We start from the raw sequence: 14,358 nt of genomic DNA, 5'->3' as shown, positions 1-14,358 counted from the left end.
CGTACTGACAAGTATTGCCATTGTGATTTCATTTGCGATATATAGTTAAAAAGTAGGATTCAGACTGCATAATGTGAAAAACTCCAGGATGGTGTCGGCACAATACTAAAATTTGAATTTCGATTTTAAGGAATAGACCTAATACTCAATACAGAGTCCAGTACCACAAAGATACACCGTTTCTTTAGACAACAGAATGTGATTTTCAACATTAAATAGTAGTACTTTCTTTTCTTTTCCCATGTGGCCTTATAAGTGCGTGCTCATATGAGTAAATACTGGTAATACTGGTTTTAGTAATGATTTAGTATCTTATTTTCACAACCCTTTTCCAGGAGCAGTAAGATTTGAGAGATGACTAAAATATAAACTGAAACTAACAAAACATGGATTAGTTTTTTAATAAAGTTCATTACATTTAATCTGCAGACTTAGAAAATGTCCGACAGAGATACTAGTGCCATTCATCAGTTATATGGGTGACTTCTAACGCACAAGAGCAATATTGTATTCAGCTAATCCATAGTTATATAGGGATAAACCAGATGAAAGTGAAAGTAAAAACAAAACCGCGCCTTTATTTCTAGTAGTAGCCTCGCCACAGTAATTTCCCCAAATGCTGGTTTTTGACAGAGACACGTGAACTGCTTGTCTCCAAATGTTCGGATGGGCAAACACTGGATATGCTGACAACGGAGAGATGTGTGCATGGTGTAAACAACGTGGGCAGAGGACTTATGACTATGACTATTACTACTATTATTACCAGTACAAATATGAGCAGCTAATACTCAAAAGGTCCAGTTGATAAGACAGAAATGAACCTTTCTTTAGAATGATCTTGAGCTGTATCAGAATAAGTATAAGAGCACATAAACTAGTATACACCCATGGAACACTGTGGAACCTACCTGGACCACTGAGGGAGTGCACAGATAAAAGACCACATGGAAATAGAAAAGAAAGTACTACCATTTTTTGTTTTAGTTGGTTCCACTAATTCCAGACGTTTGAGGTTTAATTTAATATGCTAAGTTATAGTGATTTCACAGTATGTAACTCATGCCGTCTGAGAAAATGTTATGCCACTTGTGGTTGTGGAAAGACTCCGTAATTACAGAGATATTAACCATAAACCAGGTCAACACTTTTGCATTTGTACTGCAGGCCTCCCCCTCAGCTGTAAAATACGGGCTGTTTAAAACGTTCTGACATCCACCTATGGCATAACACAGAGCAGAGACACTTCAGCCTCACATCTGACTCCTCTTCTGCGCTCCAGGTTCATGTTAAATGTGGGAGAGCTGAGGGACAGCGGTTCTCAGGACAGAGTTACTCATTACACACACACACACACACACATACACCCACGCGCACAAAACACACACCCACGCACATGCACAAGCACACACACACACACACACACACACACGTCAGCAGCCCACACAGCGTAATTTAACATTACTAAGATGCCAAAATAGTCTACAACATTATTTATATGTGGTTGGTAAACATGCATTTGTCACGTTGTAATGGGGGCATTTTTTACAACAATTAAAGTTTTATAAACTTTGTCAAGTCTGACCTACGTCACTTCCTGTCCTTTCATCGCAGGCCGAAGGGCCGCAGCCATAACCCACCAAAACACACACTTTTATAATGCATGTAATTACGTGTCATGATAATGCCCTACAAGTTTAATAAATGCACCCAAACAAACTGCAGTGTGCGGTTCTGACCCGGCCTGTCCCCCGCTGGCCCCCGGAGCTCTCTGTGCGGAGCTCCGGGGCTCTGACACGGAGCTGAAAGTTTGTGACAGCGGAAAAAGGGCGCACTTACCCCGCTCGGCCGCAGACTTGTTGGCCTCCTCATCGCGGCTCACTTGGGTGATGACTGAGGACGGATTGTCCATCACATCCAGCTCTGGCCCGCCGCGCTCACCTCACACGGAAAAGTTACGCAGAGTTCGCCGAGTCGCAGCTGCATGAACCAACTTTCCATGAACCGGAGGCGCAGCGCTCACCGTAACATCGCCAAAAGCGCTTTACCGCGATGCCATTCCGCCAAAAGCCGCTCTCCGCTCTCGTACCGACCGAGTCTAGGCTGTAGAAAACATTTGTCAAAGAGTTGGCAACTTTGATTCAATATGGTGCTCAACTCCGCTCACGATTTCAAGATACAAACATGGCGGTTTCAAGGCTCCCCCTGTACCTTAAAGCGGCGCATCAGGACCGGGCTGCGCGCACTCCCTCTGCGCGCACACAGACATTGGAGGACGGCCCCTAAAAGTCTAAAAAACTAAGTTGCCCAAACTTTAGCTCAGCTAACATATTAGCTACACTCAAGTTTTCCAGATCACAACGTTACACGCGCGTCATGGCCCGCGACTGTGCCGTCAGTGCTTCTGAATCACTTTTACGCACCGTATTTCAAAGCTCTACTGGGCTCTGCGATCATCAGACTAAACTTTTCATTGTCTCCACCGCTAATTAGGCTTCTAAATACGACATTACATTTCGTCACTGCAAAATGCACGCTGTCTGTCTAAACAAACTTGCAGCATTAAAAAGCCTGGTAGTCTGGTTCTTATTCTGCATGCGCCGCCGAACCACTGGCGATGGTGTGGAGTTGTCCAGGACTTCAGTGACATGAGCCCCGGAGCCCGCACCGCAGAAAAGCACGAGAGGAACGCCCAGTGCGGGGCCCTTGAAACGGACCAGACTAGGGACCGTCACTAAAGGCCAGTCCCAGGAGCAAACGGAGACAGCGCTGATGATAGTCCATTCAACTGTATCTAGTCATGTTAAAATCATTGAGAAAAATGAGTCAGTTTTACCAAGTTTATTACATACTATCTCATAAAAACATGTTGAACTTTTTCCACATATAAACACAGCAAATAGGTACATTTACAAATCTTCGGGCGTTCAGATTCATACAAAAGGAAAACTGAAGGAGCAGTACACAGGATCTAGTATTATTACAGGGACGGCGTGTGGCTAGGCTAAGGTCAGGTCTTGTCCAAATATTGCAGTAGCTCCGGTGTGGGCTGGAATCACATGTACAAGAAGCTAAACATGGCGGACTAAGTTTGAGGCACTGACTGAATAAGAGGACTCACCAGGAATACAGGTCAGAGTTCACTAAGATTTGACAGGTCACTAGCCTCACAGCAAGATGGCTTAAGGCTTATGTTTGTTATGTAAGTTTTAGTTAAAGGTGCACTATGTAACTTTTTTGGAGGGGGGGAGTGGGCTACTTGCTTGTCTCCATGGAGATGTATATGTTTGGCTGGAAAATCCCACAGTATAGCATTAAACCTCTCTATATAAATGTCATGGGTGTCAAGGTGATTTGTTTAATTCTTATTGGCAAGTATGATTATTTGAGTCATAATGTTATAGTAAAAAGTAAAAAAAATATAATGGTGGATGTTTTAAAAGTTAAAATAAGTTCATTTAATGCTATATATTAGGGATGTAATGATATCCAAATCTCTTGGTATGATATTTATTGCGATATTTTGGAGAGGCAGATATAAATGTAGATAAGACACTTTTTTGCTTTTAAAACACTTTAACAAGATTTTGGTGTGAATTATTTCTGTCATAATCCCAAGAATTTAAGTAAAAAACATATTTCTTCATGTTTTCTGCACTGAAATGAATCATGGGATATGTAGTTCCCACTGTTTAAAAGCTGTTGCTGCTGTAAAACATTTAAGCAAAGGAACTTGTGATTCGATATATTGTGACAGCCCATGACATTATTGTGAGACATTTGATGATTTTCGTGTTTTTTATTTTTATGGCCATGGTAACATTACTTATCCTTCAGAAAGTTAGATTTTTTAAAGCTGGTCACAGGCTATTAACATTAAATTATTAAACTGAGTAAATGCAAGATGGATAAATTTAATGCCCTACTTTGAAACATTCCAGACAAAACTATGACATCTCCAGGGCGACAACCAGACCCACTAGAAAAGCTCCATAGTGCGCGTTTAACATTGAAAAGGCATCATAACTAAATACATTCTTTCTCGATGCCGTAAAGGCGCTGTACCCGTTTTTGTCTTAAAAATGTGAAAAACAGACCTAGTTCATTTTTAAAGGTTTGCACTGGTCCAAAGTTCTTCCTCGCTTCACTTATGCGATCAGAGCATCCTAATTATTGACCGTGAGGAGTTTATTAGCGCTTTTCACGGTAATAATGACAGCAACTAGTATGCTAACAGCGCACTTGCAGCCTTTTTTTGACCTCAAGAGCTGCTTATACAATATATCTGTACCGTTCTTCCTCACATCCCTTAAGCGTACAGAGCATCCTAATTATTCACCGTGACAAGATTATTAGCGCTTTTCACGGTCATCATGGTATCAATGACAATAACTAGAATGCAAACAGCGCTCTTGCAGACTTATTTTGACCTCTAGAGCTGCTTATGCAATCTATCTGTACTGGAGTGAAACACATTTAGCTCAAATACATGGGAAAAAACTGGTACAGCGCTTTTATCTTAGCACAACATTCCGCTGTAATTAGCTTGAAAACTTAGCCAAACTTAGCCACTTAGCTTTAAAATGTTATATTCTTTGTGTTGGTCAAAAAAAAGAAACTTTGCCAGAAAAATCAAGCAAAAAAACTTATCTGTGTACTTTAGCCATTGTGCTACGAGGCTAATGATTTGTAAGTACGGTTTTGAAACACGACGACGCACAAATTCCAGCTTAAGCTAGCCCTACGTTTTGGATTAGCACAGTCCTATTGTGTCTTTATTTCACCTTAAAATCGTACACTCTCGCTCACACATGCAAATAAATTAACATGAATAAAACAACACTTTTTTTGGCTTTGAGATTCAAACGTGAAAAATAAGTTAGCAGCTTAAATAAAAGGACTATACCCACGGGTTGAACGCTATACAAGAAATGCTAATTGTGCAGGCTAATTGTGTATTTATGAACCGAAATACGCCAAAAAGAAAATAATCGAAAAGTTTACGATGATTTATTTTGTGCATTCAGTTCGTTTTTGCTAATTGTACACATATTGTCATCATTATTGCGTTTCACAGCGGGGTTGCCGGTTCGATTCCCTAAACACCTACGCCCGTGCTGTACTGCCGCTGTGTCCACGGGCGGAACACCTTACTTGTTTACTTGTTTACCGCCTGCTCCAGTCGCGGTAAAGTGGCAGGTTGCGACTGGAAGGGCATCTGGCTTTTAAAAAAAATTGCTAAATCGCCATGGCAACCCAAAATTGTATTCATATTTGAGTTTTCCAGATTTGCGACCATGTTTAAGGGATTCCAAGAGGCCGGAAAGGTCCATCTTGCCTTGTTCAGGTTGGCTTCGGAGTAGTAGTACCAGTTGTAGTAGTAGTAGTAGTAGTAGTAGTAGTATTGGCCTGGTAGGTTCGCAGTAGTACTTTATGTCGCGTTGCTCCCTCCGCCCTCCTGCTCTGCTGTATCACCAGGTACTCTTTGAGGCGTCCCGTGGTGAAGTTGAGGGTTTGACGCCGGAGTTTCATCAGGTAAGAGTCCTGGAGCCAGGCGTGGGAGAAGCAGTCGCGTGTGGTCGGACGAGCCCTGGAAAGGTAAAAATGCAAAGTAGAATCACATTTTAATACACAGGGTTGGGTTGGAACATAATACTAAAAAGACAATAATCATTTGTGGGACATTTGATATAATCATGAGAATCGCCAACAAAGAAATCATCACTGTACCACCAGAATGTGCTGGAAAAAGCCACTCATCCATGTTGTTTTCACTTATACTATAACAGTTTAAATATAGAACTTAATATTAAAAGTATAGTTATTCATTTCCTCAACATTTTAAAACTTTAATACTTAGCGTGATAAAATGATTAACTGCAATCTCCATGATAATCCTGACCCTAAATTTCGATATCGTTCCATGCACAACGACTACAGTGTGTTATAGAATTTGATGTATAAACCTGTTGTGATGTAAATGTTTTAGCTGGCTTTATGATACATATTTTTACAAAAGAAAACCCTCAATGTGAAACAAACTGTCACAAAGTTAGGTTAAGCTTAAATCGAGTAACGCCTTGTAACTTCCTGGAGGAGACATGCCACTTGCATGTTAAAGGTAAAATTAAAAGCATTTATTCAATTACAGGTGGTTTTACAGCTCAGAAATACCTTGAAAAACAGACTTTCCGACTGTCCATAGATCTGATCTGTAACTTGGTCTAGTTTGGTCTTCATAAAGTTGAAAAAGTTTATCATACTGTGAAACATTCCAGATGAAGCATACAGTGAAATATTCTCCATGGAGATAGATAAGGTTTATGGCATACTGTGGAAAAGCCACAGGAATAACATTTCCATGGAAAAAAGCAGGAGAAGGCCCTTCTTTAGAACAAATATGAGTAAGGGTTTCAGTGAGGATGTTTGTCAGGGCAATAAAAACATTCAGAATGAAAAACTTGTTTTGCTTCATTTTTTTGGCTAAAAAGTTAGGGGCTTTAAGTAATCAAAATTGCAACATTTTGTTAAAGTTACATTACTCATCAAACGGGTGGCTCACAGCAAAATAGAAGAGAATGAAAAAATGTGTGTACAAAAATGTTCTTGGTAATATCTGTTATTATCTGTTCTATATGAGATTCAAACATTCACCATGGATAACTGCTGAGCATCTTCTTGAGAAACGTGGCTGCGCTCTGGGACACGTTGGGGTACAGTCTGGTCTGGTCAAACTTGGCCATGAGGATTTTGGACTCCACCTTCTGAGGGTCTTTGTCCTCGAAGGGCAGACGGCCGCTCAGCCTGGAAACAACATCAGAGCAGAAGAAGCCATGTCTACAAGTTCACATGCTCTTCTGTGTGAGATCATGTAGACCACAGGCTTACATGATGTGTGTGATGACGCCGATGCTCCAGATGTCAGTAGGAGGACCCACCACTTCACCCTTCACCATCTCTGGAGCTAAACACAAAAACATCTCAAGGTTAGACAGCTGTTAAGTCATTATCAGAAGATATTTTAAAAATATCAGTGCATATAAAAGCATCTAAAATTCTACTTAGAAATGGCTCCAACAGCTTGATGAATACAAGAGGATGGGCTGTTAAGTTATTTTGCTGGTTTTATTGTTGCTGCCGCTGCTGGACTTTGAATTTCCTGCGGGATAAATAAAGTATCTATTCTTGTATCCATCCTTCTGTCCGTCCTTCTGTCTGTCTGTGTGTCTATCATTCTATCTATCTGTCTGTCTATCTAGAAGACTTGAATTTGCAGTACTAATCTGTCTTTATGTAATTTGAACTGTCAAATATTCAAAGTCCTTAGAGTAAAAAGACATGCTGTAATAAACTGTTTTTATAAATTCTTTTTGTTGGTGGTGTAGTGTTGTCACAATAGTAGAATTTAAACTGGATGCTAAGGAAAAAATACTGAATTAGCTACAAAATTATGATGAAATGACCAATAAAATTTCCAACAAAAAATAGTAGTAGTTTCTTTAATATGTCCTTCTTCCACTTCCACAGAGATCAAAACCATTTAAAAACTATTCAAGAAAGGGAAAATTGCATCCTATTTAAGTGTTTTTTCTTATTGAAACTTATTGTTAATATCCATAAACATATGGGGAAATTTTGTGCAGTGTAGTAAGAAATACAACTTTTTACTAATATTTTTTTATATATTATATTATTTTTAATAATAAAAAATATGTCAGCAAGTCACCAAAAAGATGAATAGAATACGAGAGTAATTTAATTCAATTTGTAAAAAAAAAAGAAATGTAAATATATAATTTTTTGCAGTGTACGCTTAAACAATTATTTAAAGGTTTAAAGGTCTGTCACCTGCTTGTTTCTATGGATACATCATTGCTCTGCCTGGAATATTCCACAGTATGACTTCAAACAGCTCTACTTTACATTTATTCAATTACAGGTGATTTTATAGCTCAAAAACTGCTAGAAAAACAGGCAGATAGAAAGACAGTGTGAAACATTCCAGACAAAGCAATAACATCTCCATGAAGAAAAGCGCTTGCCGGACCTTCCGGCAGAAATGTACACAATGTACGTTTCCATGAGAGCTGTAGTGTTTATAGTTTTGCCATAGAGAAATGCTGAGTCCTCTCCTCTTTACCCATATACTCGAGAGTCCCCAAGCGAGCCTCCTGTGTCTTGAGGCTAAGTGGGTTGAAGCTCTGAGCGCTCCCGAAGTCCAGGATCTTGACGACATTGAGGTTAGTGACCAGGATGTTGTCTGGCTTCAGGTCCAGGTGGAGGACTCTGCGGCTGTGAAGGTACTCCACCCCCTGAAGGATCTGCACCAGGTAGCCCACCACGTCGTCCTCTGAGTAACGGAACCTAAGACAGGAAAAGAGGGTTCATGTTGATAAAACCAGGACTAAACCAAGATTGAATCAGGACTAAATCGGGACTGAACCAGACCTAAACGAAGCCTGAACCAGAACTAAACCAAGACTGAACCAGAATTAAACCAAGACGCAACCAGGACTAAACCAGGACTGAACCAGGACTAAACCAAGACTGAACCAGAATCAAACCAAGACTGAACCAGGACTAAACCAGAACTAAACCAAGACTGAACTAAACTAAACTAGAGCCACTAAAACAGGATCAAACTGAGACTACGCCACAACTAAGACTAATTTATCCAGAAATAAAACTGGGTCTAAACCAGGACAAAACCAGAAGTAAATTTAGATAAACCAGGATTAAAGCAGTGGTTTGTGAATAGTGTGAATAAAACAAGAACTACATATAGACTAAGCTGAGACTAAACCATGACTAAAAGAGGACAAAACCTGGACAAAAATCCAAACAAAATAGAAACAAAGACTTAACCAGGACCTAAACTAGATGATTTACAGAAGACTTAAAGACTTTGCCCCTTGTTAATAGTTTTTTTTTTTTTAAATCTATTTTAAAGTGCACTGTGTCAAAATTAGACCACAGTGCACTGTCTGCATCTAATTCTAAAAATGTGAACTTGTAAGAAATGAGCCTTGACTCATGACTTGAGTGACTACATTAATGGAACCCAGGAAGAGCTGCGACCACTAATGGGGCTAATGGGGCTCCAAATAAATAAATATATGACACTTTGGGATGAAAGCTCATTGGCTGTGCAAGCGTGGTCCTCCATGCTTTACTTCTCTATCCGTAAAAGCCATTCTAAAGCTTTTCTAATAGACAAAATACTAGTACATCAAATGAAAATATAGTGAAGTTTCAAAGGATTTGTGAGAGATTAGAATGCGTTGGAGAGCTTTAGATAGGATGTATTTTATTTCTATGGGGTATTCACCTCTAACACATGACATATTTTGATCACAATGTTACCTTTTATAGGTTTATGAGTTTTACTTTTGTTCTTGACGCTCTGAGCCAGCCTCCCTTTTCTCCCTCCCATGCTATGTCAGTCCCCCTTCAGAGCATGTATCCCATTAATGAAACTACTGCACATCGCATCAGGTTTGTGAAGTTGTAGTGTACAGTTGTCTCCACGGAGATGTAATTACTTTGCATGAAATGATCCACAGTATGGCATTAAACATCTGTCTTGTACTGACATTTTTATGCTTGCTTCCTCACAGATCTGACCTATAACTTGGCCTGGTGGTGTTATCTTTTTGTCTTTATGGAGATAGACAGGTTTAATGCAATACTTATGGGCGGAATCTAACAGCTAACCATAAAGAGGGTTCAAATAGTGCCCAGAAGAGCTCACTAGATTACTCAAAAATGCATGGACATTCAGTATAAATCCTCTTCAGGCTTGTTTCTACCTTCTGCTTTACTTACCTGTCTGTGAGTGCATGCAGTAGCTCCTTGCCGATGCAGTACTCAGACACCAGGACCAGGTATCTGGGGGTGACGTAGGCCTCGTGTAGACTCATGATCTTCTCGTTGTGGAGGCTCTTGAGGATCTCGTACTCCCTCAGGACCTCGGCCTTGTTCTCCTGAGTGTACGGGACGATCTTGGCCATGAAGATCTTACCTGTGGAGTTCTCCCTGCACTCACGGATCACACCAAAGCGCCCCCTGCAGGACAAGTAGGGTCATGTGGTGATATCAGAAAAGGGAATTTTTAAGGGAATTTTTATTTTCAGTGACTTTGCAATGGACTTATTGCTTCAATCTTAAACAAGATCTATGCCAGGTCTAAACCAGGTCTAAACTAAGTCTAAACCAGGTCTTAACCAGTTCTTAACCAGGTCTTAACTTGGTCTTTACTGGTTCTAAACTGCTTTTCAAGTGTCTTCTCTTATAGCTGCTGATATAATAGTGAATTGAATCTTCCCTCACCTGGCCTTCTCCTCCAGAAAGGTGTATGGTTTCTGTGGGACCCCCTGCCTGAGCGTGGTGGAGGGGGTGGTTCGTCCAGAGGGAGTTCCCCGTCCGGAGGGGGTTCCTCTGGGGGTAGTGGTCCCGTCAGCAATGGGGCTCAGACTGGAGGTCTGCAGCACGGGTGGGGTGAAGGACACTGGGGTGGGGGCCTTGGTGGGGGTCGATATGTAAGAGGGGACCGAGCTTAACGCTGGCTTGGTGGGCGTGGAGGGTGGAGTTACGATGGTGGGCGGGGCCGACACAGAAGTGGGCGGGGTTTGCGTCATGGGCGTCACCACGTTCACCGGGCTCTGCGTTTTGGTAATGACGAAGGGAGGCGTTTTGGTTGCGGGTTTGTCTTCGGGGATGGCGGCGGGACTGACGGGTCCAGAGGAGGGCGGAGTTAGGGGCGTGGTAACGGGGGAGGTGCTGGTGACTACGGTTGCCACGGTGACCTTGGGGGCATAGTTGTGGGCGGGTTTAAAAGGAGGGATGGTGAGTGGGGAGGAGGCGGCGGTGGTAATGACAGTTGCCGTGGTGACCTTGGGGGTGTGGTTATGTGTGGGTTTAAAAGGAGGGATGGAGAGTGAGGAAGAGGTGGTGGTGGTGACGACGGTCGCCGCGGTGACCTTGGGAGCGTAATTGTGGGCGGGTTTAAAAGGAGGGATGGTGAGGGGGGAGGTGGTGGGGGTGACGACTGTTGCCGTGGTGATCTTGGCGGCGGGTCTTAGAGGAGAGATGGCGAGGGAGGAGGAGACCGCGGGTTCTGGGGGGGCGGGGACAGTCTTCACTACAGCCACAGGGGGCGGGGCACTACCACCTGAACAAGAACAGAGTTTATCAACAGATGTTTAATGCCATACTGTAGAATATTTCAGGCAAAGCAATGGCATCTCCATGGAGACAAGTGGGTATAATGCAAACATCATCAGAAAAGTTACACATTGGAACTTTAAAAAGAAAAAAAAAAAAAAAATCTAATTAATATATTGTGATAACATGTTTTAGCCTTGTGATATTTTTTGGAGGATCTCTACATTAATAATAATCATTGAAAAATGTTTTATTTTTGTTTACCTGTAGTTCCCACGGTAACAGGAGCAGACAGGTTGCTGTAAGGGCCCTTCCCGGCTTTATTCACACAGACCACTCTGAACCGGAACGCCCCGCCCTCCGGCAGCTCGCTCACGTTGTAGTAACAGTCCACTATCCCCGAGGCGACTGTCATCCAGCTAGACTCACCTGGACAAAGGATAAACAGCGAATTAAACTCAAATCTAAATATAATTAATGTTTTTTTTTTTCTTCAAAAGTAATGGATATAATAACACTTTAGAAATAATAATTACAAAATAATTACAAATAACAAATAATTTAAAAAATACACTCATAAATATATTTTGTAAGGCAATAATGACCAAAATACAATAATAGTTTTATATTACACACACACACAAAAAAACACACAGTCATGACTTTAATTAGATTCTCAAATACTGAAATTATAACAGCACAAATGTAACCAAATTATCAAGTGTAATGCCAATAATCTGATTCTGAAATGTCATCTGAAACCAAAGTGCTCATGTATTTTTATCTTGCAGCTCACATAATGCACACAAGATGGTAGTGTTGTCAAATGTATCCAGGATCTAGGCTACAGTCTTATTTTTGTGCTGGTTTAATCCTGGTTGAATCTTGGTTTAGATCTGGCTTAGTCCTGGTTTAATCCTCATGCAGACTAGACTCGTATATAGAATAGTCCGAGTTTAGTCCCAGTTTTGATGTGAGCAAGTCTGAACCCGACCTTAGATAACAAACAGCTATTGCTACAAACTCAAATTACAAATGATTGCTATCCAAAATATTTACTTCCATAATACATATTTATAGATGCATGTACTTATACTTGATAAATACAGTATTGTAGACAGAACAGTTGAATAAGCGTCTGTATGTCTTGAGTCTATTTTTAGCCTGACAATAGTAGAGCAGTGACGTGGGCCCCGGGAGACTATAGGCCCCTGTGCACTGACTCATGTCTGTGTCTGGGCCCTGTCTCCTCACGCTACACTAAACACAAGGTTTGTTTATATGTAATGAAGGGAAATGACATAAGTGGGATGTTTAACAGAACTGTAAACGTCCCGAGAATAGACACAGTAAATGAGTCTGTGACGTATTGCAATTTTCAATCGCTCAAATGAAAATGAAAATATAATAGCATGAAAAATTTTTAGATTTTCTGTTACATTTAAGTGTATATTTTATCATTTCGTATGTGCCCCTTGGAAAAAAAAAAAAAGGAAAAGCCAGGGACATCTTAAAAGTGTCATTCAGTGCAACGGACATTTTGTTAAAACTGAATTCATTTTGAAGTAACTTATATTATTGAAAATGATGAAAAACACAAACTGAGAGCTATAAATAAACAGTAGGGCATTATTATTATTATTATTTTTCTTAAAGTTTTGAAGAATTTCAAGAATTTGCCCTAATACAGCATTAACTCTCAACTGTGGTACTTTTTTTTTCATAAAAGAGTAAAACACACAAAATTGGATAAAACCTAAGCATATTAGCACTTTCCCTGTTTAAATTTAAGCTCTTATGTAAAACTAGTCAAATCACACTAACAACATCTGTCTAACTACCTTTAATATATTTATTATCCAATTGTATTTTGAATTATTAATCTACCAAACCTAATTTCTTTTATTTATCTGATTTAACATTTTTAATTAAAATTATTACTTTAATATAGTAGCATGTATAGTTTTATTTATAAAAGAAATCCAGACATTTTTTATTTAAATGCTTAAAGTTACCTACAACAGATACAGGTCTGTATACATTTTAGCTGAGTTTTTAAACATGATATTAGCATGTTATTACAATTTATTATTATTATTATTATTATTATTATTATTATTATTATTATTATTATTATTATTATTATGTCATTACAAGAAATTAACACAAATTTTTCATGTTATTACAAGCACAGACTTTTGTGCCATTGGGGTTTCATGGGTTCAGTGTTTACAGTCAATGTTAAGAGCCAAGGATAAACCAGGATTAAACCAGGACTAAAAGAAAAAAAAAAGACTACAGCAAGTTTAAAGCACTATGTAACATTTCTGCTTGTGTGCTTCTCTCTGTGGAGATGCTATTGCTTTGGAATGTTCTGCAGTATAACATGAAACTAAACAGAAGACCAATACCAGGTAAAGTTGCAGGTTTGATTTGCGGAGAAGTGACCCTGGTTACACTAAGACTGTTTCCAGGCAAAGCAATAACATCTCTAGGAGACAAGCAGTTACCAGAAAGTTACACAATGCAGGACTAAAACAGGGCTAAATTAGATTCAGAAATTATTTTTATTGCCATACAAGACTACAGACCTTTCCTGTACACTACTTGTCCATAATGTAAATAAATGTGAGTGTTTTTAATATAATCTTTAGGTAGGTGTGTGTGTAATGTTTTCTCACCCTCGGTTCTCCTCTCCAATGTGTAGGAGCAGGGGGGCTTGGTGTCTGCAGGCTTCCACAGCACCAGAGCTGTGTTGTTGTACGTCTGGGGGACCTCTGGAGTTCCTGGCCTCTTGGGAACACCTGCACATGGATAAAAGTGATTGGAAATGTTCTTGTAGGTCTTCAGAATGGCTCATTCTGTTTTACATCTTTCACAATATTTTAAGAGACCGGCGCTTGGCCACATCTGGTTCTGGCATTGTTGTAATTTAATACAGGTTTTATAAAGTACCAACCTGAACAGAATAGAAGGTCCTGTATTTCTATTTTCTATTTTCTGATCTCTGTTATAATGTTGTTTCCTCATCACAAACATACCAGTAGTTGTGTATACACAAACCCTGCAAATTTAAGCAGAGTTCTTTTCTCAAAACCTAATTTCAAACCGAAAACAGAATCACACAGAATAATTTGGATTGGATTTCAGCTCTGGAATTGGAAAAGGTGAAAGAGGTGTTAACTTGAACTACCG

At 39.9% G+C, this 14,358-nt stretch overlaps 2 protein-coding genes across 3 annotated transcripts in view; both read right to left on the bottom strand.

Moving 5' to 3' along the window:
- The window catches only part of LOC110153298 (carboxy-terminal domain RNA polymerase II polypeptide A small phosphatase 1-like), a 31,022-nt gene extending 28,396 nt beyond the window's left edge, over nt 1–2,626 (bottom strand). The window contains exons 1-2 of one of the 2 annotated variants that reach the window (XM_055165211.1): nt 2,212–2,626; nt 1,840–2,103 (exon numbers count right to left, since the gene is read on the bottom strand). In XM_055165211.1, coding sequence (XP_055021186.1) covers nt 1,840–1,912 — 73 coding nt within the window. In that variant the 5' untranslated portion in view covers nt 1,913–2,103; nt 2,212–2,626. The other variant, XM_020917183.2, reaches the window with a different exon arrangement.
- Nucleotides 2,627–2,863: 237 nt separating this feature from the next.
- The window catches only part of spega (striated muscle enriched protein kinase a), a 101,521-nt gene continuing 90,026 nt past the window's right edge, over nt 2,864–14,358 (bottom strand). The window contains exons 35-42 of the mRNA XM_055166751.1: nt 13,845–13,967; nt 11,428–11,592; nt 10,330–11,170; nt 9,826–10,065; nt 8,141–8,364; nt 6,889–6,964; nt 6,655–6,804; nt 2,864–5,590 (exon numbers count right to left, since the gene is read on the bottom strand). Coding sequence (XP_055022726.1) covers nt 5,344–5,590; nt 6,655–6,804; nt 6,889–6,964; nt 8,141–8,364; nt 9,826–10,065; nt 10,330–11,170; nt 11,428–11,592; nt 13,845–13,967 — 2,066 coding nt within the window. The 3' untranslated portion in view covers nt 2,864–5,343. The remainder of the gene's footprint in view (nt 5,591–6,654; nt 6,805–6,888; nt 6,965–8,140; nt 8,365–9,825; nt 10,066–10,329; nt 11,171–11,427; nt 11,593–13,844; nt 13,968–14,358) is intronic.

The sequence above is a fragment of the Boleophthalmus pectinirostris genome, unplaced genomic scaffold (genome assembly GCF_026225935.1).
Source record: "Boleophthalmus pectinirostris isolate CB_2022bp ecotype Guang Dong unplaced genomic scaffold, ASM2622593v1 HiC_scaffold_11, whole genome shotgun sequence".
Lineage (NCBI taxonomy): Eukaryota > Metazoa > Chordata > Actinopteri > Gobiiformes > Gobiidae > Boleophthalmus > Boleophthalmus pectinirostris.
The sequence above is the reverse complement of the archived record's forward strand: the minus strand, read 5'-3'. Positions and strand labels throughout refer to the sequence as shown.